The 24,366-nt window shown below is 32.5% G+C and overlaps 1 protein-coding gene across 5 annotated transcripts in view; it reads right to left on the bottom strand.

Annotated features, from left to right (window-relative positions):
* Positions 1-24,366, bottom strand: part of LOC122719585 (carbonic anhydrase-related protein 10) — a 39,274-nt gene that overhangs the window by 3,216 nt on the left and 11,692 nt on the right. For 2 of the 5 annotated variants that reach the window (XM_043945533.1, XM_043945530.1), the window contains exons 2-7: positions 15,111-15,222; positions 14,337-14,387; positions 13,262-13,590; positions 9,335-9,430; positions 9,138-9,204; positions 5,335-5,489 (exon numbers count right to left, since the gene is read on the bottom strand). In XM_043945533.1, the coding sequence (XP_043801468.1) occupies positions 5,335-5,489; positions 9,138-9,204; positions 9,335-9,430; positions 13,262-13,590; positions 14,337-14,387; positions 15,111-15,174 (762 nt within the window). In that variant the 5' untranslated portion in view covers positions 15,175-15,222. Of the gene's footprint in view, positions 1-5,334; positions 5,490-9,137; positions 9,205-9,334; positions 9,431-13,261; positions 13,591-14,336; positions 14,388-15,110; positions 15,223-15,318; positions 16,160-20,128; positions 20,418-24,366 lie in introns of those variants that run through there. The other 3 variants (XM_043945531.1, XM_043945532.1, XM_043945529.1) reach the window with 3 other exon arrangements.

Below are 24,366 nucleotides of genomic sequence, written 5' to 3'. Positions count from 1 at the left end.
GTATTTTTAATTTCAATTTGCAGTTTAATTTTTAATTTCTAGAGAAATAAGAAGATTGAACAAGTTCAAAGATTAAATTAAGAGAATAAAAAACATTTGAATTAACGAGAAAACTCGAAAAGTTTGAGGAAATTAAAAAGGAAAAAAAAAAGTTAGAGATAGAAATCTGAAATAATTAACCCTTAATTTTCTTATCATTGCGTCATAATTTTATTCTATACTTTATATTTCGCACGATCAAAATTATCACCTTTGAAATATATATTAGAATGCAAATTAAAATTAAATATCCTACATACATGAAATCATGTAATCTAAATTGTTTAACGACATCAAAACAATATATTATTAAACTTAATAAAAGTTTTATTTTTCAATAAAAAAAAATATGATACAATTATTTTTGTACTATTTTCAAAAATAATACAATTTTCCCTTCACTTGCAATTCATTTTTCACGTCAATTTAATCATATTTGTTTAAAAATAAACTTATTAACAATACAAGTAATACAAAAGATAAAACCCTGGGAATAATAAAGATTCAAAAAATCCTAAAAAAATAATGATCCAACGTTAATTCGCCCCTATCTCCTACCCTCTCTACTTATCCATTCCATTGACCCAAAAATCCGAAAATTTATGAAAAATGAACAAGAGTAATCGTTTCACACGATTGCATCTAAATTAGAAAAATCAGGTTTGGAAACGTTAACAATGGCTAATAATCGGCTCGTTGACATCCCGAGACGCTCTTTTCGCTCTAATGGAGGCCCACGAGGATGGGGCAAGCTTTTTAAAATATTCGATACACTGTGTGCACACCGGTGGTTTCCTCGGTTGGCCCTTTCTCTCTCTCTCTTTCCTTTTTTTTTTTCAGGCTAACGAACAATACGTTGCATGCGTGTACGTGTCTCATCCGTATGCGCGTGAACCGTTCGTGTGCCGGTTATTTTGCATCCCTTTGATGTCATCCGCCGGCCAACTTGGCCCGAAAAATACTAGCCGCGGAATCTCGACGCCCCGCTTTAGCAAGTATAATTCCTCGCACGCCACTGCCGCTGTCCCCGATAAATTTATTAAAATGCATCGCCGCCATCCTGTATACGTAAATCATCTTGCGAAAAGTGGCTGTTAAATCATCGATCAACCACCCCTCGTGGACCCCCGATATCGTTGCGGGGTAAATTAGTTTCGCCACGGAACTTTCCGCGTGAAATTTTCGATCATCGAACTTTGAAGGTTTTTCTTCTTCTTCTTCTTCTTCTTTTTTTCTCATTTTTTTTTTTTTTTTTAGGGTTCTAATATTTTATTTCCGCTTTCGTTTTATATTTTTAAATAACTTTTAATAAAGAACTATGATTTTTTTTTATTATGCAAGTTATTTTAAATGGAAAATTTATTTTATGGATTATGGAATTATGGAAGATTAAATTATTATGGAAAATTTAATTTAAATTTAGATATGAAAATCGTTATGGAATTGATTATTGATTATTTATTATGAATTTATTATTATTTTATTATCGAGGGAAAGAGAAAAAGCGAAGAAGGAATTTAATATTAGAATTAATAATTAATATTTAGAACAATAGGTCGTGTTGAATAATTGATAAATTATATTTTAACGTGTTTCACGATTGATCGAATTTCTATTTTCTTATATTTTATATGAAAAAAATATTTTCGTTCTCTCAATCAGGATTAAGAAATTACACATTCAGTCACTTTCATCGATTGTTAATCAATATGAAATTCTAATCGAAAAAGGAGAACAAGTGAAATTAATTAATAGATATAATTACAATTAATTATGGATTTATTTAGTACAATTAATTAAAAATATTACAAATTTATATAGATGAATTTACTTTAAAATTTATCGTTTCTGATGACATGCATTATCATTATTTTTCCTATATTTTTTTTATAATATTCTATATAACTGTAATATCTACTTATTTATTCCTAAAATTCAAATTATTATTATGATATGTCGAAAGTTTATCAATTTCAAAGTTTATCATTATTTCATGATATCTCCTGTCTGCTGTTCATTAAAATCAGAATTATTCGGCTTCGAATCGTCGTGTTTCATAGCAAAAGTAAATAATATTTAAAATTTAACACTTCGTTAAAAAATATAAAATTAAATCGTATTTCTGAAAATATTGTGAAAATATTATTTAACATAACGTTATTCAAAATTTTTTAATTTCTTAGAGTAAACATTTGATCGAATGTAATATTTATTTTATTACACGTTAATTTGAAATTTAATCAGTTATATTTTTTTTTTTATCATTTTTATCAAAATGAAAACTTTTACAATAATCATATTGTCGTTTTACTATAATCAAAGCAACCTGTTGAATCATATTTTTAATTAATACATATTACTTTCGATAAATCTGTTAAAAACTGAAAATTTCGTTAGAAAAATTGCATTTCATCTGGCTCGATATTATCTCCATTGCGATCATGCATACAACTCTTTTATCTAAAATTTCCATACATTTTCAAACGATAATAAATATATTGTAATCATCGAATTATCATACCCCAAACGATAGCACATTTTTGTCCATCCACCCCTTCCATCCCATCCCTCTATGAAAAGACAAATTCACTACTAAAATTTTTCAATTTTACCCTTCAATAAAGCGCCATTTTATATCATTGAACGTATCGAGCGCTCTATCTATCGGGCGCAAACGGAATTAAAGTCATATCTCGTACACCGAGGCATCGAGATTAATCCCCGCTCTAAAGAGAGCAATTCGAAATCGTTCGACCGGCAAAACGACCTTTCCGCCAGGAAGTCAATAGATCCCTGTTCATTATTCCCCGAGACGCTGTTTCTGAACGCGTTTGTTTTTCCTTTCCTCTCCTCTCCTTTCTTCCCTTTTCCTTTCCCTTCTCTCTCTCTCTCTCTCTCTCTCTCTCTCTCTCTCTCTCTCTTTTTGCTTTCAAAAAAAACCACGTTTAGTTTTCCTCCCGTATCGATATCGAAACCGAGTTTCTCGATGATGATACGCATCGATTCCCCGGCCGGTAATATTAAAACACGAGGTGATATAAAACAAGGGAGACGCGAAAAGAGATGAACGGCGTTCCGTTTCCGTTTTTCCCGTTTCCGATTTTCGAGAGATGTACAAACACGCGTAGCGAAAGCGTGGCTGGCGTAAACGATCCATTTGGCTGATTGATCCGCCGCCATATAGATCCATTATGCCGCGAATGAAGATACCGCGTTGTTGGCACGTTTTGAAAAATTATTTATGACCAAGAGAATGTGAGAAACGAGAAGATCGGTAGCCACGAAAGCAAATGGCAAATGGATTTGGTTAACCTCTATTTTGATGATGTTTTGGAGTTTGATTTGACTTGGTTAATAGTAATTTTCAAGATAAATTATTTTTAAATGTAAAAGTTAAATTGTTTCAAAGTAATCTAATTTAATAATGTAATCTATAAATCGATAGAATTTAATTTATAATAAATAAATCATGAATGTATAAATTTATTTTATTTTGCATATTATTTGTATATTGTATATATTTCTTCTAAACGATTTAATTGTTTATCAATTGCATAAAATAAAGATTATTTTATAATCAATTCTTCATTTTAAATATATATATTTGAAATATTACTTTTTATAATATTATTATTATTAAATTATTAAAAGAATTAACTATTCGAAATAGTTTCACGATTATACTTACAAATTTTTAAATATTAACAATTGACTACTCTTCCTCTTTCGTAACTTTTTTTCGTAAGATTTTAATCGACAAACACGAGAAGCAGAGATTAATTCGTTAAATTAATACAATTTGCCAATTCTTGTTCATCTCATAATTAAACCTAAAAAAAAAGAAGAAAAAGAAAAATCAAAAGACAAGGTAAGAATGAAAACGAAAAAAGAAAAAAAAAAAACGTATTAAGACATCAAAGCATTATGCTTCGAGACGATAAGAAACCCAACCCGTAAACCAATTTCCTCGATCCGTGGGTATTACGTGCTCACAAAATTTCGCTCACCCTTGGCCACGCGAAATCGTTAAAAGAACATCAGAAACTGGTTTCGTGCGTGAGTTACTGCGATTCTTCAAACCGTGCCAACGTCGGATACGAATCCCAACTGTGACAGCCACGAAAACGAAATAGCGTTCTAGATTGCAGAAAACGATTAAACGAGTCTTTCAATTGTTGTTAAATTAAAAGAAACATGGATAAAAAAAAAATGATAATAATTGTGAGCATCGAGTTAATCGAGTACCATAATGAAAAAATAACAATTTGATAAAATCGCCGTGAAACGAAGCATTCCTCCTTGTTTTAATTGATTCTAATTCTTCGATCTTGCCACAACAACCAATCAAGAGTTATCGTAACATCTTTGAGCATCTATTCGTTTCGAATGCTCCGACAATCATATTACAGAATCTTCTTCGGCCAACTTCGAGTTAGTCATCGAACAATTGTAAACTAACCCTTATTCTCAGTCATAGAAAACGGAGATCAGCAGAAATTGCATACCTATATAGAAAGTTCAAAGTTGACAGTAAACAACGTAAGTTCTCGCGAAGTTCTGGTAAACTTATAGTCGATATTCAACGACTAGCATTTCATGATAATACATTTACTATTATTGACGTATAATTATATCTTTTTAAATTATTATTGATATAAAATTACGTCTTCTTTTATTTGACAAAAATATACCATTTTGAAAAATCGATTCTATATGCCAAAATAATAATATAAAAATTGATATATAAAAATATCTTAGAAGCTTATTCGTGAAGTTATAACTTTTCTTTTACTTCTACAATCCTTCAAAATTGTCCCACGAATAAATAATTAAAATATAATATTAAAATATATTATTAAAATATATAATATTAAAATATAATATTAAAATATATAGTTATAACTTTTCTTTTACTTCTACAATCCTTCAAAATTGTCCCACGAATAAATAATTAAAATATAATATTAAAATATATTATTAAAATATAATATTAAAATATATTATTAAAATATATATATTAAAATATATTAACATCTTGTATAAATATCTTGAAATATCTAGGAAAAAAGGAAAGAATGAAATTTTGAGACAAAATTATAAAAAATATTCTTTCTATAACATAAATAATCTTCTTAATAACGTGTTAAACGTGTATGACGTGTTAAATTCTATTTTGAGCCCAATTAAATTAGACCGAAAAAGGGCGGGAAAATTAAAAAGAAATAATAATCCGCGCACGCGCAAACGCGCATACGTATATAACCTACACGTATTTCAAGATAGTTTCTCCCTCACCTGCTGCTTTGTGATGTATATCGGCTTGTTCAGGATGATCCACGTGGTGGTCTCGTGGCAGGCTGGCATCGTGATGGAGCCGTCGTACGTCATGTAATATTTCGTGTCTGGTAGCAGTTCCCGCACCACGAAACGTTTAATCTCCATCGCTTGGCCTGCGTGCAATCAGTTCGATCGATAACGTGATGATCCGACAATAACCGTGACGCGCATACGTAGCCCAATTAACATCGATATTTCTCACGCACGCATCACTTATTATTCTTACTTTTATATTTCATGCGATTGAAACGCCGAGAATAAAAGCGTCTCAATCGATTCACCGAGGTAGATAAAGATATAGAAGACACGTTGAGCGTCTCCTTCGATCATTGGGGAATTAAACCATCGAGCAAACTTTATGCCTCGCACACATTTCTAATTGTATAAAAGATATAGGAATATCGAAAAATGAAATCGAAAGTAATTTAATTTTAATATTCTATTGATTTAATTTTTATCTTCATTTCTCTGCTGAGATTAAATTTGATTTAATATATTGCATTGAATTTTTTGATGAACATTGTTTAAGAAGATGATTAGTCGATGTTACGTTCGACTGTTTCATAATGGATAAATATTAATATTCCTTGTGTGCTGAATAATCTGACGCGAATCACTTTCCGTAGACGACACGCAATTCATAATGTCTATCACGGTTATAATATGCTGCTTTGCATGCTGCTTTAAAACATCAATTAATTATCTTACATGTTTATCAAGTAAAGATTATCAAATCTTTTTTAATTAAAACGTATTTCTAAATTAACTAGGTAAATCAAAAACGAAATTTTGTTATGTATGCATGTAACGTATTATGAAATTCACCGAACCGATCTTGGCATCCTTAGCGTAATAAAGGATTGATTAGTTAGAATTTCTGATGTTCCATCCCGCATGTACTGTGATAAAATATTCATTTCTGTTTTGATGGCTAATTTAAAATATTAATTAATTATTGCATGTTTAAACTATTGTTTTGACCTCATGTTATATAAAATACATAAAACGTGTTTTCATTTGGTACATGCGCATTCTAAACAAAGGATTAATTATTAAAAAAATTTTACGTGTTTATTCTGTGATACGTGATCATTTAAAAATTGAAAATAAAATTTAAATAGTATCACTTAAAGCAAATATATACGTGAAATGTATGTATAAAGCACACAAAGAATCAATTGATCATAATTTTATGCAATTATTTTTTCTCGAAATCGAGAATAGAATATCAATTATAACAGTTGTAGCATATAATTGAAATTATCCTTTATAAATGTTTAATTAACAATGAATGAAACGTGCATAAAACGTACGTTTATTGAAATTCGTTTATAGAAATGGTTGATTATTTAAAATTTCAAAATATTTTATACAAATTTACGTTTCCTTCCTGATTTAATTTTTTTCCATTAAAAGCCAATTATAAGAGCTAAAAAATATAAATAAGATGGGCCAAAAAACGTTTCATATAACAAATTTATTTATCCAAATCGATGAAAATCCCCATACGAATTCGATAATCATTTCTCAAATTTCATGTCGAATCAGACAATATCTTTAATTAATTGATACAAAGGAAAATTCTGTATTATTCTTTTTTTTTTTTTTTTTGTTTGATCTGTGTATCTCCGAAAAATACATCTCCTTTCTCTCGGCAATTAAAATTAATTAGTTTGCAATTAAATCCTTCATCGTGGAAAAGGCAACTTATAGCGATTATAGCGAAGAACGATTTCAATTGAAAATTGCGATTACAAAATGGGATTTAATATCTGAAATTGTTTGCCTTAATTACAATTCTTAAGAATTCTTATTTTCTCTTCCTCTTTTTTTTTTTTTTTTTTTTTTTTTTTTTTTTTTTTTTTATTTTTAATCCTTGCACGTTTTGACTTTTTCTCTTTCAATTCAATTATTCTTGTATTACTCTTTCTAAAAAATATAGAATAATTATATTAGGAGATATCAATTATAAAAGAAATTCGTCATGATAGTTATTAATTTTGATAATAGACGTTCCATTGTTCTAATTATGATAAAATATTTTTGTATTCGCACGTTATCCGAATATTTCATATTAATATTTATATTTCAACTGAACTAATCATCACAATTTAGTATAAAGCTAACTAAATTGTAAGGTGTCACAATGGCAACTAAATAGAAATATTTAATTTCCATAATAAAAATACGAAATAAAAATACGAAATAATTAAAGAGTATGAAAATGCAATAAAATTATAAGAAAATAAATGACATTGGCTTACCTAGAATCATAGACACTAATAAACAAAAATATGATATTGAGAGTGGCAGAAAAAGAATAAAGTCAATTTTGTTAATTTCCAGAATAAATAAAATTCGAGATTGTTTTATTATTCAGATATTTCTTTCCTCTGTTATCAAGGATACGAAAGATTCTATTGCAATAAATTATTTTACGAGAGAAATCTATACTTATACGTAGAATTTAATGAAATAATTTATGAGAATCGAAATAGATTTAATTTATTTTATGCACAAGAGAACATTTTCTCTTCCGGAGAAAATTAATAAGAAGAAAAAATAATAAGAAGAGGATTGGATCCGAGTTTCTATTTTTATTAATTTTCAGTTATTGTAGTAATAATAATTTTTAATAAATAAAAATAATTAATGAAATGTAAGAGATTAAAAAATGATTCTCTTGAAGCATGTTTATCTAATTTTGTAAAAGACATTTTAAATCCACTTTTTTTTTATTTTATTAATATATTCCAAGCTGATGTAAAATTACAGAAAGATATAAGAAAATGAAACTATAAATGAATTTAAAAATCTTGTTTCAGAGTTTCTTTTTTTCCTTTATGAAATATAATATTTTATATATGGTTCTTCTTATTATAATTTCTTTTTATTACGTATTCTTTATTTTAAGTGATTAAAATTTATTAATTGTTACACGAGTACGATAGTATTTAAAAAAATTTTAAAAGAACCTTGTGACAATCAAGTTTTATTTTTTGAATAAATTACTTTCTACGAAACTATTAATTTTAAGATAATTAAATAACTCGTATTTGAATTTAATCAAAGAATTAATTAAATCGATCGATTTTACCGGTTATTCCTCAAATGATTTAATCAAATTTCTTTTCACTTTCTTTCGCGAATTATCTCAATAAAGAAAAAAAAAAATAATTGGAGAATTAAATTGAAATATTATTTTACAATATTTATCAATCATTCTTACCAATTAAAAGAAAACGATCGAAATTAAAATCTCGATTCACATTATCCCGAACATAATTTAAAAAAAACTAATTAAATTTATCATATTAATAATTTTAATAAAAATAAGAATATTTATATCAAAATATCGTCGTATTACCACTTAAATACTTGAATTAAAAAAAGAGAAAACCGATTGAAATCTAATTTGATTTACAACCTGATCGAACAACCTTATTTTTACGTTCGAGTTTCCTCCCTTTCAATACTTTATACTCAATGACTGAAGTCCCTTTTATAAAACCTCCACCGTACTCGACGATCAATTTTAAAGGTATTTTAAAAGGAACTTCTCATCTAAATCCCTTTTTAACCATCCAATTAACAGACTATCCGTTAATCAAAACATTATATTAGAAACTATATACACACATATATCTTAAATGTATTCAATCAAGGATACATTTGAGACACACCCAGTATATCGGGAGGAAATTCGATTTCGTGGAGAAATTCGAGTCCGGCTGAATGTATTAAATTACTGTTGATCTCACCTCCATATTTGATTTTATCCAGCTGCTCGGTGAATATTCGAAGCTCTGGATTCGAGAGGTCTCCAACCTGAAAGGTAACCAGCATCGGTTATATCTATCGAGTATCGCTTACTTCGATCGTGTTACGTTCCTCGATCTTTCGCAAAACGAAAGGCGTGGAGAAGCATGAACCATTTTATTAGCCAGATTAATAATACCTGGAGAAGAAGAGACAACGCCACGATCCCCTGTGCCCGTTGTAACGCATCCGAGAAGTTGTTGTAGAGTTGCGAGTTGAAGCCGAATATTTGCAACTGTTTCGAAACAAAAATTAAACGAACGAATTAGTTGTGGTGAATAATAGGAATAAATAAGAAAATATTGATGATGTATTTAATTAACAATTTCAATTGTGAATCGTTGAAATGAATAACTTGAATAACTTTGGAAATGTTTTTCTATTTTTTTTTTTTATGCTACGTCGATTTAGAGTCCTTTAAAGTGTAATTCAAAAAATGAATAGTATAAAAAGTAAATAAAATGGTAAAGTGAGACTTGAGTAAAGTTTTCAAGTAGTTTATGGTATAAATAGTCAGACATAGTAGTAGAAAAGTAAGTAATGGATATTTGAAAGATGAATATTTAAAATATTTTAAAACATCAAAAAGTGAATGGTTTAAGGAACTTTTTAACCAATTTTTAAATACGAATGATCTGATATTTGAGATATAATGAAATTTTAGTGAGTTTAGCTTGAAAAATGGGAAAGATATTGGGAAAAATGATGAAGTTTTTTTTTTTTTTCATCTGTAAATAACACGATAGAATTATTCTATAATTCCATTCGAAAATAACAAAGTAATACATTTAATATGACGAAACTTTCAAGTTAGTTTGAGGCGTGAATAATTTAATCGAGCTTTTGTGTCATTTATAATACAAATTGAATAACAGATTATTACGAGCCACGGGTATCGATTCCTAACTTTCATTAAATCATTTCATTAAAATAATAAAATAAAATGATAAAGTGCTCAAATATTTAAATCCTCAAAGGAATATTCAGCTTAATAGATGATGCGTATAACTCTGTCAGATTAAATAGTAAAAGCTGTCTTTAAGAGGATCCATTCTACTTAAATCTGAAATCGTTAACTGCTGATGAATTTCTAACGAGAAAATGATCGTATTAATAAAAGTCAGTGAAAAGTTTTCAAACACCAAGTTTTCATCAACACGTCCATCAATAATTTTTAAATAAATCTACCAAGATTTCGCTTTTATCTTCTCGAATAGAATTATATATATATATGTTACACGTTTTATATTACGTTAATTAATTAATAAAAAAAAAAACTACTTCTTTTAAAATTAATAAGAAAACTAAGAAAATTCAAAAAACGATTCTGACATTTTTCAAATATCTCCATTTCCATGCATCGAAATTCAAAACCATTCATTGTTGCGTTTTATAAAATTTTATTTCGTATCTAATCGCTCTAAAAAAAAAGTACAAATAATACCTCGATTCACGGTTATCACGAATTTTCCCCCCCAATAAATATTATACTCTTTCCGGGATTATCGATCCCGACTTTTTGAAACGTTCGATACATTTTTTATTCGTTCCTTGCTACAAGGGACATTCTTCATAACAAAAACAAATTTTATCGTTTCGACAATTGATCTCGCCCGGTTGCCTCGAGCAACGTTTCGAAACGTTTTTTCCGCCCGCGAAATAACAATAAAACTTTTCGAAAAATTCTCTCGATGTACGATTTTTCAACAAATTTCCAAATATATAATAAAAAAAAGAAATAATAATAATAATAATAATTCCCGCGACCCGATAACAAGGCCAAATTTTCGCGCGCAAAAATAAAAATAACAACAATAATAATAATAATAACAAAAAGAAAGAAAGAAATTCGGAAAAGGAGCACGCGAGGCATCACGCGAATAAAACCCGTATATATTGGGAAAGTTTCATAATTTTTTCAAATTCCGTGTCGGCCAACTTTTCCCCGTCGATGTAGCGGACTGGCAAACTGTTAAAAGCTATACGTTTTCGCGGGTTGCACGTATATCGCGATTGTATACTGGTAACCCAGTTCCCTAGTTCTGACCCAGTTCGAAGATTAATACTTCGAACGAGGAACGGGAGTGAAAAAAAAAAAGAGAGAAGAGAGAGAGAGAGAGAGAGAGACGAAAAGAAAGAAAGAGAAGGAGGAGAGGGGGAAAAAAAAAAAGAAAAAAATAGAAGACGTGCTTTCACGTTAATCAGTTTCAGTTACGTGATCAAGTGAATAAAAGTCGTTCGTAATCGACGAGTATAAGAATCTGGATAGACGGTTCGGATACGTATCGCGGATGATCGATAATCGGATGTCTGGTGGGGCTAGGCCTTCGATAGAAACTGATAGCCTCGGCCACTCGATCCATGGATTACCGAAGTTAAGTTGGATAGAGCGAAGTAGTTAACGTCGGTTCGAATTTTTCAAGGCAACATTCGTTCCCTTCTTTTATTCCCGTGTTGTTTTCTATCTCTTCGAAATTGAATCGCTCTACTGTTTATATACTAATAAAATTGTTGTGCGCTAAAATATATACGCGTGTGTGTGTGTGTGTGTGTGTGTGTAAAAAATTTTTTATCGCTAAAAAATTGGAGAAAGTATATTTTTGAAAAATATAGAGATAAATACGGATTTAACTACTTGGGATCTTTGTTATGTGGGAGATTTTTCACGGGAGCTTTTGTTATTATACGATTTCATGAATAATGTGTGATAATATGTATTTTAATATTTGGATTTTTTCTTATTAATTTTTATCCATTTTATTTTATTAGCTCTTTTAAAAATTAGTTATTTTTCCATTTGTATTATTTCTATTTCTGAATCTTTTACGTTTTTTTTTTTTTTTTTTTTTTTTTACTACAAGATTCGTTAATGAAACGAAATTAAAAAAAGAAAAAAAAAATAAATATCGAAATATTTTATACCTCGTAAAATCATAGAAATCGTAGAAATTTTGCATTAGTAATTACAACGTAGTATTGGCGTTTATCGCTTGCATTATTAAATTATTGACGTAACTCATCCACTATTAATGATAATAATAATAATAATAATAATAATAATAATAATAATAATGAATTGATGGTCTCATTAACCGTAACAAAATTCATAAATTATATCTCTGTACAGGATTAGTGAACTTCATTATATGGCATACCATGAAGAGATTCGAATTAGAATTTGAATTTAAATTTAAAATATAATGCAAATTCTATTTAAAACTCGAAAACACGAATAATTAGTAATGTGCCGGCACTATCGCTACATCATCAATATATATCATTATCCCATTCAGTCTATGTCCTGTTCATGCTATTTGCCATGTTACGTCTAATCCAATTAGATGTGACAGTTCTAATCAATAACGAAAATTCACGTACATTATCGATTATGTCAGAGGGGGAAAACTTGGCGTATTAATTATGATAGCCCAATTTCTTACCTATCAATTATTTTTAATTAACAATTTATTAAATTATCCGTTGTACAATAACAAATATTCATTGCATAATTCCAAAAAAAGTTATATTAACTCCTTAAGATTCAAAGAAGAGGAATCTTAGTAGCGCAAAAAGTAGTACAACCAAATCATGTCTCAGGCGTCTTCTATCGTTAAAGAAAGAATTTCTAAGATTTTAACGAGATACGAAAAAAATTTTATTTTATTCTGGAAAAAGAAAAAGATTGTAAAAGAAACATGATAAGATATTCGAAATCGAATCGATTGGATGTACGATCGTAAAAATCGGTCATGAAAATTGAAAAATATTTTTTCAAAAAGAATTTAAAACAACAATTAGACAATTCGACAAATTGTTCCCCTTTCGTGATACATTTAAAACGAAAATTTAGCACACAGAGGACAAATTTAAAAAAAAAAAATAAATATTTCTACTAATTTTTCTTCGCGCAACTCAAATCGAAACACGATCAACAAACACACGTACGATACAAACGTCGTTGTATGATCGCTAATCGCATCGCAACCGTTGCTATGACAACTTTATCTTATCTTATCTCACTACAATATTTCATACATTGATATTAAATAAAATTTTACGCACTCACCTCCGCGGGAAACGCGTGTCCGTCCACGGTGTGCTCGCTACCGGTCCGATCATCCAACCCAAAATGCAAATGTATTTCGTGGAACTGATACCGATAACTCAACGGGCCACCAGATATGTTGACCGGATGGCGCGTGTCATTGTCCACGGCGAAAACTACGCTGTGGCCAGTGTTCGCCAGCACACCACCTACCCTGTGCTTGTCCACGTGAAGGGGTTGCAGGTTCGGGTCGAAGAGGAGCCTGGACGGTTCCAGGTTCACCGGCGATTGACGTCTGCCCTTGTGGCACAGCCACCAATCCGGATTGATGAGACCCCAGAACCCGGGACCTTCGAATCGATTAAACGACACGTCGAACGCGATTTTCGAGCATCGATTACGCGACTTTAATCGGGAAGAATTCCGAAAATACTTAATTTAATAGCTACAGATAAAGGTCGAGGAAGAGTGAAATTATTTGTTGAGGAGAGTTTTCTTTGGAGAGGGTGGTGTGGAATCGGTGAAAAATTGGATGTGTTTGGAAACATTGGAGGGAAGATAATTCGTATATATGGAACGAGTTGGTCAATATTTATGAGAAGAAATATGTGATTCGTCATGTTTTGGGCAAGTATCTAGATATCTTCATAGTGTCTTTTGTTCGAAAATATTGAAAGATACGTAACTCTCTCTATAAAATAAGTGGATGGGGAAAAAAATAGGAGAGAAAAATAATACAGAATCTTGCGGATAGATAATTATATTAATTACTGTATTCGACAAAAGAATTCCTGTATTTGGAAACTAGAACTTTTAATTTCCAAACTTGTACGAAAAATATTCTTTTGTTCAACAGATCGAAACGAAAAATAATCTAAATGAAACGATCATTTACAAATTTTGAAATAAGAAAGAAACACGTTAAATATTTATTATTTAAAAATGAAATAACTTTACGAACTGTGAATGAACATGAATGGGTGGAGAAAGAATGTTTAAAAAGTGATAAATGATTCACGAAAAGAGGACGATTGATAGAACAAGGAAACAGGAAACTAATCTTTCGATTAATTGACACGAGTATGGAATCCCTTACCGGAAATACCGTCATAGGTCCACCATTCCTCCCAGCTGACGGGCCTAGATTCTGCAAATAGTTCATTATCAAGAATCCGCACGATGTCACTTATGCGACAGCAGTCCTTAACCTAGAACTAGTTGCAGCGAGTCGAGTGGCAAGGATATTCGGCCACACTCCACCGAATAACGAGCCACTCGTCTCAATTATACACTTTCTTGCTATAGTCTGTCTCGAGTCAATTGTCCGCTTCAAGGTCACTTCAACAACGGCTCTCTTTAACTATTTCTTCTTTTTTTTCTCTCTCTCTCTCTTTAAGCTTGCTATCACAGTTCTCAGACATGTTTTCCATACGAAGTATACGTCTAGGAACTTCGTCCCGATGGAAATCAGCTAAAAATACAAGGAGACGGATCAAGGATAGAATTAACAAAGGAAAGAAGGAATTTTTGAAATTTTCCATTTCCCTTATTTCCTGTTTTTCCAACAACGATTATTTTTGTGCAAATCAAACGACCAAGATCGCCATAGATTTTTTTCAATTATCTTCGACCTTGAGACGTCAATTAACGCCAACTATAGCATTCGTTATATAATTGAATCGACACGTGTTCGTATCGATTTAAACGGGAGACCAAAGCACGATAAAATTCCGTGTCGTACGTATTAATTATTAAAATTATTCACCGATGGATTCGTTCTCGATCTCGAAGAAAGAAAGATCGAGGTTAAGAACTACTTTGGACGCAAGAGTGAAAAAAAAAAAAATACACACGATGACCCTTGGTGTACCTTGTATAAGGACGATCACGAACACTCCCCAGACGCCCAGGAAGACGGAACTGAATGGGGCCATTCCTAGGACTGCGCGGTCTTCGTCAATTGGGCATCATTCGGCTCGATTCTGCGGGGCAAAAGAGAGAGGGGACACGATACCGGTCGATCGTCAACAAATTATGTACAATTATCGCACGAATCGTTCCTCCCACGTGATCTCAACCTCTGTTTCTATCATATCTCTTGACCCTCGAGAATCGTGGAAGATCGATCGAAAGCGAGACGAGACGACTCCACTCGAAACGAAAGCAACGAACTTTCCGTTGGGGGAGGAGAAGGTATCCTGTCCCTCGACTAGGAACGATAAGAACGAGACCACGATTCGATCGATCCGACCGAAACGGGGATGTCTTTGGACTTTTAATTAGCCATCGTCACGCGACCGATTCGAGAAAGCCGGCCTAACGACGAGGGGAGGGGGCGCGTGTCGTGGGCGATAAGAGGTCGCGAGGTTCCACGAGACGAGAAAGAAAAGACAAATCTGCAGTCATCGTCGTTGTCGCGTGGCAGGGGGGAAGAGGATGCTCGAAAGGGGATCGTGAGATTCTCTCACTCGAATATCTTCCCTCCCCCCACTCCGGTGGCCCATTCTGTGTTAGAGCCCACTCCACCCCGTTCCAACGCCACTCTACACCAGGCCTGTGTTCTTAGGTCAGGAAAACTCGAGTAGAAAGCTCCCTTCGAAAGTCGTCGATCGATCGATTCGATCTCACTCTCCTCCCCGATCCACGACGAGTGTCTCTAACCTACAACCAGAACTTCCACCAGCCGGAAAGATAAGAGGCACTCGGCAAGTGCGATGACTCGGCTCTCATTGGGATATGCCTCTCGTTTTTCTTTCCCCTTTACCGGGGAACATCCGGCCAAACCGTCGTTTCCTTCCACGATTATGATCGATGCTCGTCAAAATGTTTCGTTTTCTACATTATCGATCGATACGTTTCACAGGTGAAACACCTTTTGCCATGGGTTATAATCTCTGGTATATTCCTCTCTCCGTCTCGCTGGAATTAATTTTTTCTTCTCTCTCTCTCTCTCTCTCTCTCTCTCTCTCTCTCTCTCTCTCTCTCTCTCTCTCTCTCTCTCTCTCTCTCTCCCGTTTGAATATTCCTACTATCTCGAGCGATACTTGTAAATAATGCTCCTATTTCCACCTCTGCTCGTGGGGTAGTATAGTTTGAACGGGCAATCGATGCGTTCGTCGAGCATCGCTGTACCTCATCTGCACTTGTTATTCCATCGTTTGTTGGAATTTTTATAACCTCTACGAGATTCGGTATCTACTGGGAGTCGCATTAGCGAGGGCGTACGCGACCAAACGTTACTTGCTGCAACTCTTTGCCGGAGGGCCATGTAAAGTAATGGATATCCGTGCACCAAGCGTCTTTGACGTTATGTTTCGTGGATAGAATCAAAGCGTGCACATTTTTTATGCGACTCTTCGTAGAACGTAAGTGTCCAGATGTGCTCATAAATATTATTTTGTATTGTGTTCAAGAGGATAATTTTATCGATGTCTCTTCCCTTATTTTTAATATATTAAAATAATCCGAGTAGAATAATGCTTGTTCAGTATCCGCTAAATTAGTACGATTTATCGATCTATCGATTTTCAAATCAAAGAGAACGTTTATGTTTTATCTTGTTCATTGAATTAGAATTATATTTAAATATTTCTCGAATAAGGTATTCATGAATATTTAAAACTGTAGTTTGATTTAATTTCTCGATTCTAAATTTTCCTAATTCGAGCAACGTTAAAATTTAATAATAAAATAACAATTTAATTATTCTCGATTCTTTGAAACGTTAAAATTTATTCTTCAATAAATCATTCGTGCATTTTTTCTAATTACTTGTTCTTATACACGTGTTTTTCTTCTTTTAAAAAATCTCAAAATTATATTCATATCATCTTATAATTGAGTGAAGCTTAGGATATATCTATAATGTATTCGTTTTAAATGCTAAATATTTTTTCTTTTCTTTCAGGTATCCATACTCGAGATGAAATACAATATTTTTTTCAAAACCGACTGGAATTTTGCATTAACGGATCGTCGAAAAACGTTCTCACTAAACTCGTAAAATGAGTCTTTGATGTTAGGTATCCAAGTGGGTAAACAACATGTCAGGTTTCTGTAATAATGGAGAAGGTATAGAAGACACTGTGTTTTATGGATTAGTGTTAACTTTCATTTTAGATTTATATCGCCACCACATTCTCATTTTATCCGTTTATCTCTCCTTATTTTGTTTTCTCTCAAAATATCTTTCTTTAAATGTACATATTTTTTGAAGACACTTTCTTTTTATTAACTTTTTTCAAATACACTTTTTTCAAAATATATGAAAAATATTATATTTAGGATTTTCTTCTGGACCTCTTTCATTGAGAATTGGTCAAATATAATCGTGATAAAGATCACTAATATAGAAGATATTGAATTATATAAATTGAAGATAGTTAACAAGGCATTACTGCATCGAGTATTTCCTGAAGTTTGTAGACTCATAAAATTATCACAGTATATATATATATCCTCTGAGAGTATCATACCAGCTACTGAAGATAGTACTCCAAACTTTAAATTTTATTATATATAATATAATCATTAAAAGTATCGAATGAAAAGTTGAAAGTATATATTCCATTTAATACTAAAAGAGAAAATCTTTTAAGGAAGAAAAAATAATTATTCTTTAAAATTTTTCTCCTTTCTCAATTTTCGTTTTTATCATATCATGGAAAGAAATGAAATGAATATCATGTGACCTCGAAGAAATAGCGAATATAATAAATAATCATTTAATGAGATATTATATGAATTAGTATGATAATAGTCAAAATTCTAAAAATTATTAAAAGCTATATACATATTCAAACAGAATATTTGTAATGTCATAATATTACATATATCTTATAGAATATTTATAGAATATTTAGTTACCAGTTTGAAGATGAGCGAAATAGAACATCTGTTTCGACCAACGACCATTAGTCGTTTATGAATAAAGTAGGATTACGAATACTACATTCCTTCAGGATAAACGACACAGATAAACGATACAGCAAAGTCATCATATCAATTAGTTTAAATAATCACGTTTCGTTGATGATGAAACACGAACAAACAAAAATTTATAACTTTGATTAAATTTTTAAATAAATATATTTAATTGAAACGAAATTTAATATTCGTACTCTAACTTTCCTTTTTTCGTTTTTAATTTTTTTTTTTTTTTTTTAAATTACAATTGCTATTCACTATATTTTATTTTATTTCATTCCATCACGTTTATCTATCGTTGACCAATTTTTAAAATTCGATCAAGTACGAAAGAAAATCTTTATTATCCCGTTCTTCAATATTTCTTTAATTTCGTATGAAAGTTTTTTCTTAACATCTTTTCTACTTAAAACATAATTAATTATAAATTATTAATCATTTATTTCATCGATTCTAAAACAAAACACGAATAACCCAAAAAATAAGACAATAATACCTCTATATAATAATTATTCAATACCGTTAATTTACAATCTCGCTACAATCAATATTACGCGTTAACATATCGAATATCAAATTTTGTTTAAATAAATTAATCGTAACTCGACTACACGTTCCTATACCTTTTGACAAATCTCGTATCGGAAATGAATCAAGCGGAACGAAACAGGGATTGGGATTCGAGCGTCTCTTGCTTCATCTTTAATTAGACCCTATCGGATCACGACTGATCCCGTTGGATTTATTACAAAGACCCTATGATAGTCGACGGAGTTTAATCGAGCGAGCCTCTCCTCTCGTTCGATTGCGCCTCTCCAACACAATTATCAACTCTATGGATTTTTGTGGTGCCTCGTTGGGAGCTCGATTCACGCTCGAAATGCTACCACCACCGGCTTTAATTCGTTGGGGATACCCGTTATCCGAAGAGCGCAGAGAAAGAGAGAGAGAGAAAGAGAGAAAAAAAACACTGAAGACCCTTTTTAACCCGTGTGTCTGAAGAGTAGCGGCTGAAACGGGTCCCGCTTGAGACAACGAAAGGGAACAATTAGCCAAGTCTTACCCCAAGCTTGAGTGCAACGACTCGACGACTCACGAGTTTAGGCTCCTCCGATCCTTACGTCCTCTCGTCCTCATAGATATACCGCGTCCAGATCAATCCTTTGTCCTTCCTCTAACTCTTGGAAAATGGCCAACAGAGAAGGAATAAGCACGTATGAGAAGGATGAATCGAGTATATCACTGTATATCGTGACCGTGCATCGTACACATTATCCGTGCACACACTCGCGAAAATGTACATATATATATATACATATATATATACATATATATATACATACGTATGTACATGTACAGGTAGTTCGAGTATCCTGTCCGGTCGAACGATCGATCGTGGGGTCGTGGTTTAGATCGAGACGATCCCTGGTTCAGGGCACGGGTCGCGGCCGATTGACGCGGCTGACGTCACGGGTACCGATTCACGACTCTCGAGGGTAACGGAGAAAGATCACGAGCAAACGAAGAAACGATGGAAAAGCGTGGACGAGGAGGCCCGTAGGGAAGACAGAGGCGAGCGTATAGGGTGGCGAGCAAGCGAGCGAGCGAGCGAGCGAGCGAGCGAGACTTGGTGGGAGGACGAGCGTGCGAATCGATCGGCAAAACGCGCGATGGTGCGGCCAAAAATTTCGCGTGACGAGTAAACGCAGAGGCTACGAGCACCTCCTGGCTGAAATCAATAAACGCCGATCAGGACCACCGTGTCGGAAAGATCTCCTTCCGAAGCACACGCGACGCGGAGAGGATACCTCCTTCCTCGCGATGGATCCCTCTCCCAAAACACTCTCCTCCAGGATTAACTTTGCTCGGAGAACTTGGTTCCCCTCCGATTGTATACAGATAACGTAAAAAATCGTATGGGAAAAGGAAAGTTCCAACTTGCTCCTTCGGGCCGATACTGACCCCGTGCACGACGACGAAAAGGACGAGCCTCGTCTCGTAGCTTCCTCCGCCTTTCTTCCGCCTGCTCCTCTCGTCTAGCCACCGGCACCACCACTTTGCACTGCTGGTACGAGGGAGCAGCGACACCGTGATATACGCGACCGATAATATACTGCAACGAGCGAAAGACACCGGTTTTACGTATACCGTTGAACGATATGATACGGTATAATATGGTCGTAGGGGACAGTTTCGCGATCTTTTCTTCCTTCTTTTATATCTCCTTGTCGCGCAAAATAATTTTATTAAAAGCGGTCTGCGCCTTTGCGAAGGAACGACGAAGGAGGAACGACTGCCCTACGAGACCAGTGTATACGTTCCTCCTTCTCCCTCCTCTCTCCACCCCTTCTCGCGCTCCCACCCGATCCGTACTCCATCTAGATCTCTCGTCGGCCGTTCCGGAGGCTGGTGGCGCGCATGCGCGGCCGCGTTATCCTTTTCTCTCGCTCTCACCCACCCGCATCGCGCGCGGCCGTACAGGGAATGAGGCTAGTTTCCACCATCGCTCCATCCCACTCTGGCAGGCTCTCCTCGTGCGACGTTCAGGCCACATCGATGCTTCCGGACACGGGGGAACGAGCGTTTCGCGCCTCCACTGTTCTTCCACTCGGCCATCCTCGTCGGCGTGCGAGGACGTCTGCGCACTTTATCGGGCTAGGACGAGGCGAGGATGGAAGCCTCCTTCGGGATCTGGCGCACCTGTGTGCCCTTTGCCCGCGACCTACTCGCGATTTTTCTACCCTTCCCTAATCCGAATTTGTTAAATTGGTTAAATCGGTCGATTATCACTAGAATTAATATTCAAAGTGAAAGAAAATATTTAAATTAAAGTTAGAATGTTTTTTCTTCTTTTTATTTTAATTTTTTTTTTTTTTTTTTTTTTTTTACGTGGAAATAAGTTATTAAATTGACCAATTGATAATTAATATATTGTAGATTGTAGGTTAAATTATATTACAATTTTACGGGATATTATACAGGACAATTAGATAATTACTAATTTGATTTGATCGAATTTGATAAAAGTTTCAATTACCAAGCTTGATTAGTATGGAAAAAAAAATATATTATATGTTGTAATTGACAATTTTTTGTCAAAATACTTTTATTACATTTTACTTTTATTATAGAAAAACTTTTTTTATAATTTCTATTATTATTTCTAATATTGAAATAATATGATAACATTGATAATTATTTATTTTTCGATAAATTAATAGTAATAAATTTTCTTGCACAACATTTTCTAGCAACAAAATTTTATAACGAAACAAATAAAATTCTACGAATGAATTTTACCAATTACAAATTGGTAAAATTGATTGTCCCATTCAAGCTAGGATTTTAAAATTGTAAAAACTATTGGCGCAACAAAAGTCTAAAATTCGTGTTTTGACAATTTATCAGTATTATTGATTGATGTACTATCGTACAAAGAGATTCTGGGTTTTAAATATTATTGGCGTTTTTATAGGATTTGATTAAGTATTTTTATTTGAAATCGATGAGTTTTTTCTTTCTAGATATTACTCTCATCTTTGTTTCAAATTGAATCGTTATAAATTTAATTACTGTAATCATTTGATCCATTTTCCTTTTTATATTATTAGGATTTTTATCATGTTCAATTAGTGATCTTTTATATTTTTATTCGAAATGGATGAACTATTTTAAATTTTACGTTGAACTAATTCAATAAATCAGATTAAAATTATTTAATGTTATCATCTTTCAAGATATATCTAAATATAGTAGTAAAATGATATTTTTATCTATTCTATTATTATAATCAATAATTTTTTAAAAGCAATAAATTATAATAATAGAATCTTATTACTCTAAATTTCATTTTGCTTTAATTTAAACAAATCTAATTGAATCTAAAATTTAATTACAGATTTTTATTAATTATATCGAATTTGCTTAGCGAATTTTCACATGTTTAATCAGAATTTGGAAATTTTTCAGGAATTTTTCAATTTTTCGTTTTAAATCTTTTTTTTTTTTTTTTTTTTTTTTTTAATTCATTGAGTTTAACATATTTCAATTGTAATCACAAATTATCATAATCCAAAGTTTTTAATCTCGTATAAATTATCAAAAATGATCATCTTCTTTTAATTCAAATTACATAATTCTATAATCGAATTTTTTCATACTTACATCAAACATCCAAGTTGGTTTGATAAAGATTTTATTACGATCCTCTCGCCCAGGATTTTAACTAGTAATGAAACTTTTTTATGAAATTCACTTAACCAAGATTTTTTCTTTTCTTTTCTTTTCTTTTTTTTTTTTTCTTAAGCATCTTGTTGGAAATATCTAAAATTCTTAAAATTGACTGTGAAAATAGCAGGATTAGATTGAGTGACACACCGTTGACCCATTTTTAGGTTTCCTTTCCAGAGGCTTTTCCCTCTCACCGAGTCGATAAATTCGGAATGGTTAGTACCGAGGCTGTCGAATTTAACCAGGCAAATACTAGTACTGATTGCTTTCACTTTGAAATTGAATAAGTTAGGTCGATGCAGTTGTTTCGTTCGCATTCGAGTTGTCCATGTTCCATTTATCGCGACTTGGCAGTTGCTTTTTAGCGATGTTCGAGTACCCAGGCTGATTAATTCGATCAATCATCCCGCGTCATCTGCTGGATGCAATTACTTACAGCCCCTTTAATCGGACGTTTTAATCGGATCTATCTCTACAACACGCTGTGTAATCGAGTCATAGAAGAGGATATGCTTGATAGAAACTGTCACACTTAGATCAGCCACGATGTCCACGAGTGGTGTCAATTTCACCGATATCCAACAAATCAAAATTTTCAATCAACAAGAATCATAAATCGGATTAATTCTACCGATTCAAACGGTCCAGATGCGTTTTGTAATCCTTAAAAACGGAATGACAATTCTCGAATTAGAAATTGTGATCTAGTTCTAGATTTTATTTTCAAAAATAACGATATATATTTATTAATAATAATTTAATCGTAGTTGAAACTTAACGTCATTTCGATCGTTTAATCAAATATAACACGATATAAAAATATATCCAAATTATTTTCTTTAAACACAAATATCTAATTTTATCCTTCATTTCAAAATCTTATTTTATATTACTTATTTTATGTAAGAATTCCATTATACATAAATTCTTTTCTTTTACAAAATATAAAAATCTAACTTTAATCTTCGTAAGAAATATACATCGATCAATGACTCTTCAACTTTATCGAGAATAATAATCATTCGTGAAAAATTAAATATTAATTATACAATTCAAGATGAAAATTTTCTAAAAATCCGTCGCACGCTTTAAAATTACGAATCATCGATTTGGGAAAAGCGAAATTCCCCTTTTTATTCTTAAATGATTCATAGATGTTTATCCTAAATTTCGAGTCGTCCTATAAAACGTAGCAGCAATCAATATATACGTGTACGAACGTTACAGTGAGAAAAACAGAGCAAAATAGGTGACCTAATCTCCGTAAGCTTAACTCGACCCTGGACGATCAATTCGTGTCCGTGATCTTTTCGAGATGGCCGTGTGTCGATAGGGACATTGTGTGCAATTTTAAGCTGATGGCTGGTATTTCCGTGGACGTAAGCAGCGCCACGTGACCAGGGCAGGCAGGATCTCCAGCGCGGATACACCGAAAAGCTCCTGACTGGTCGACTACGCGGAGCCGTTTATCGATTTTCAAAGCGGCATTGCCCGAAACGCCGCTTTCCAGGCCTCGTCGTTTCCCTCCCTATTCCATATCCAACGTGTGGAACCAAAGGTATGGAGAATTCTAAGTTGATCGTGGCCTTGAAACACGGTATGACACAGCAATATACATTAACGATATTTGTCGTATTTTTGACCCAGGTTTAACAACGTAGCATATTAATTAAAATTTTGTTTGTAATTACAGGAGAGGAAAAAATTTTTATTCTGTTGTATTGGGTTCGACAAATAATTGTTGAGTATCTATTTTTCTTTTTTAATGCTATTATAATTTTTTTATCAAGAGATCTGTAACACGTTAAAAGTTATTATTATTTTCTTAGAATATGCGTAATATTTCTATTAAAAATAATAAAGAAAGATTAATAGGAATAGCAATCGATGGAAGATTTAAATTTTAAGAAAATTTTGAGATTGTACTATAATTTTTATTCTAAAAAAAAAAGCGAATCGTTATATCTTAT

The sequence above is a fragment of the Apis laboriosa genome, unplaced genomic scaffold (assembly GCF_014066325.1).
Source record: "Apis laboriosa isolate Shangri-la unplaced genomic scaffold, ASM1406632v1 scaffold85_cov150, whole genome shotgun sequence".
In the NCBI taxonomy this organism is placed as follows: Eukaryota; Metazoa; Arthropoda; class Insecta; order Hymenoptera; family Apidae; genus Apis; species Apis laboriosa.
Note: the sequence above shows the minus strand (reverse complement) of the source record. Positions and strands in the feature narration are given on the sequence as shown.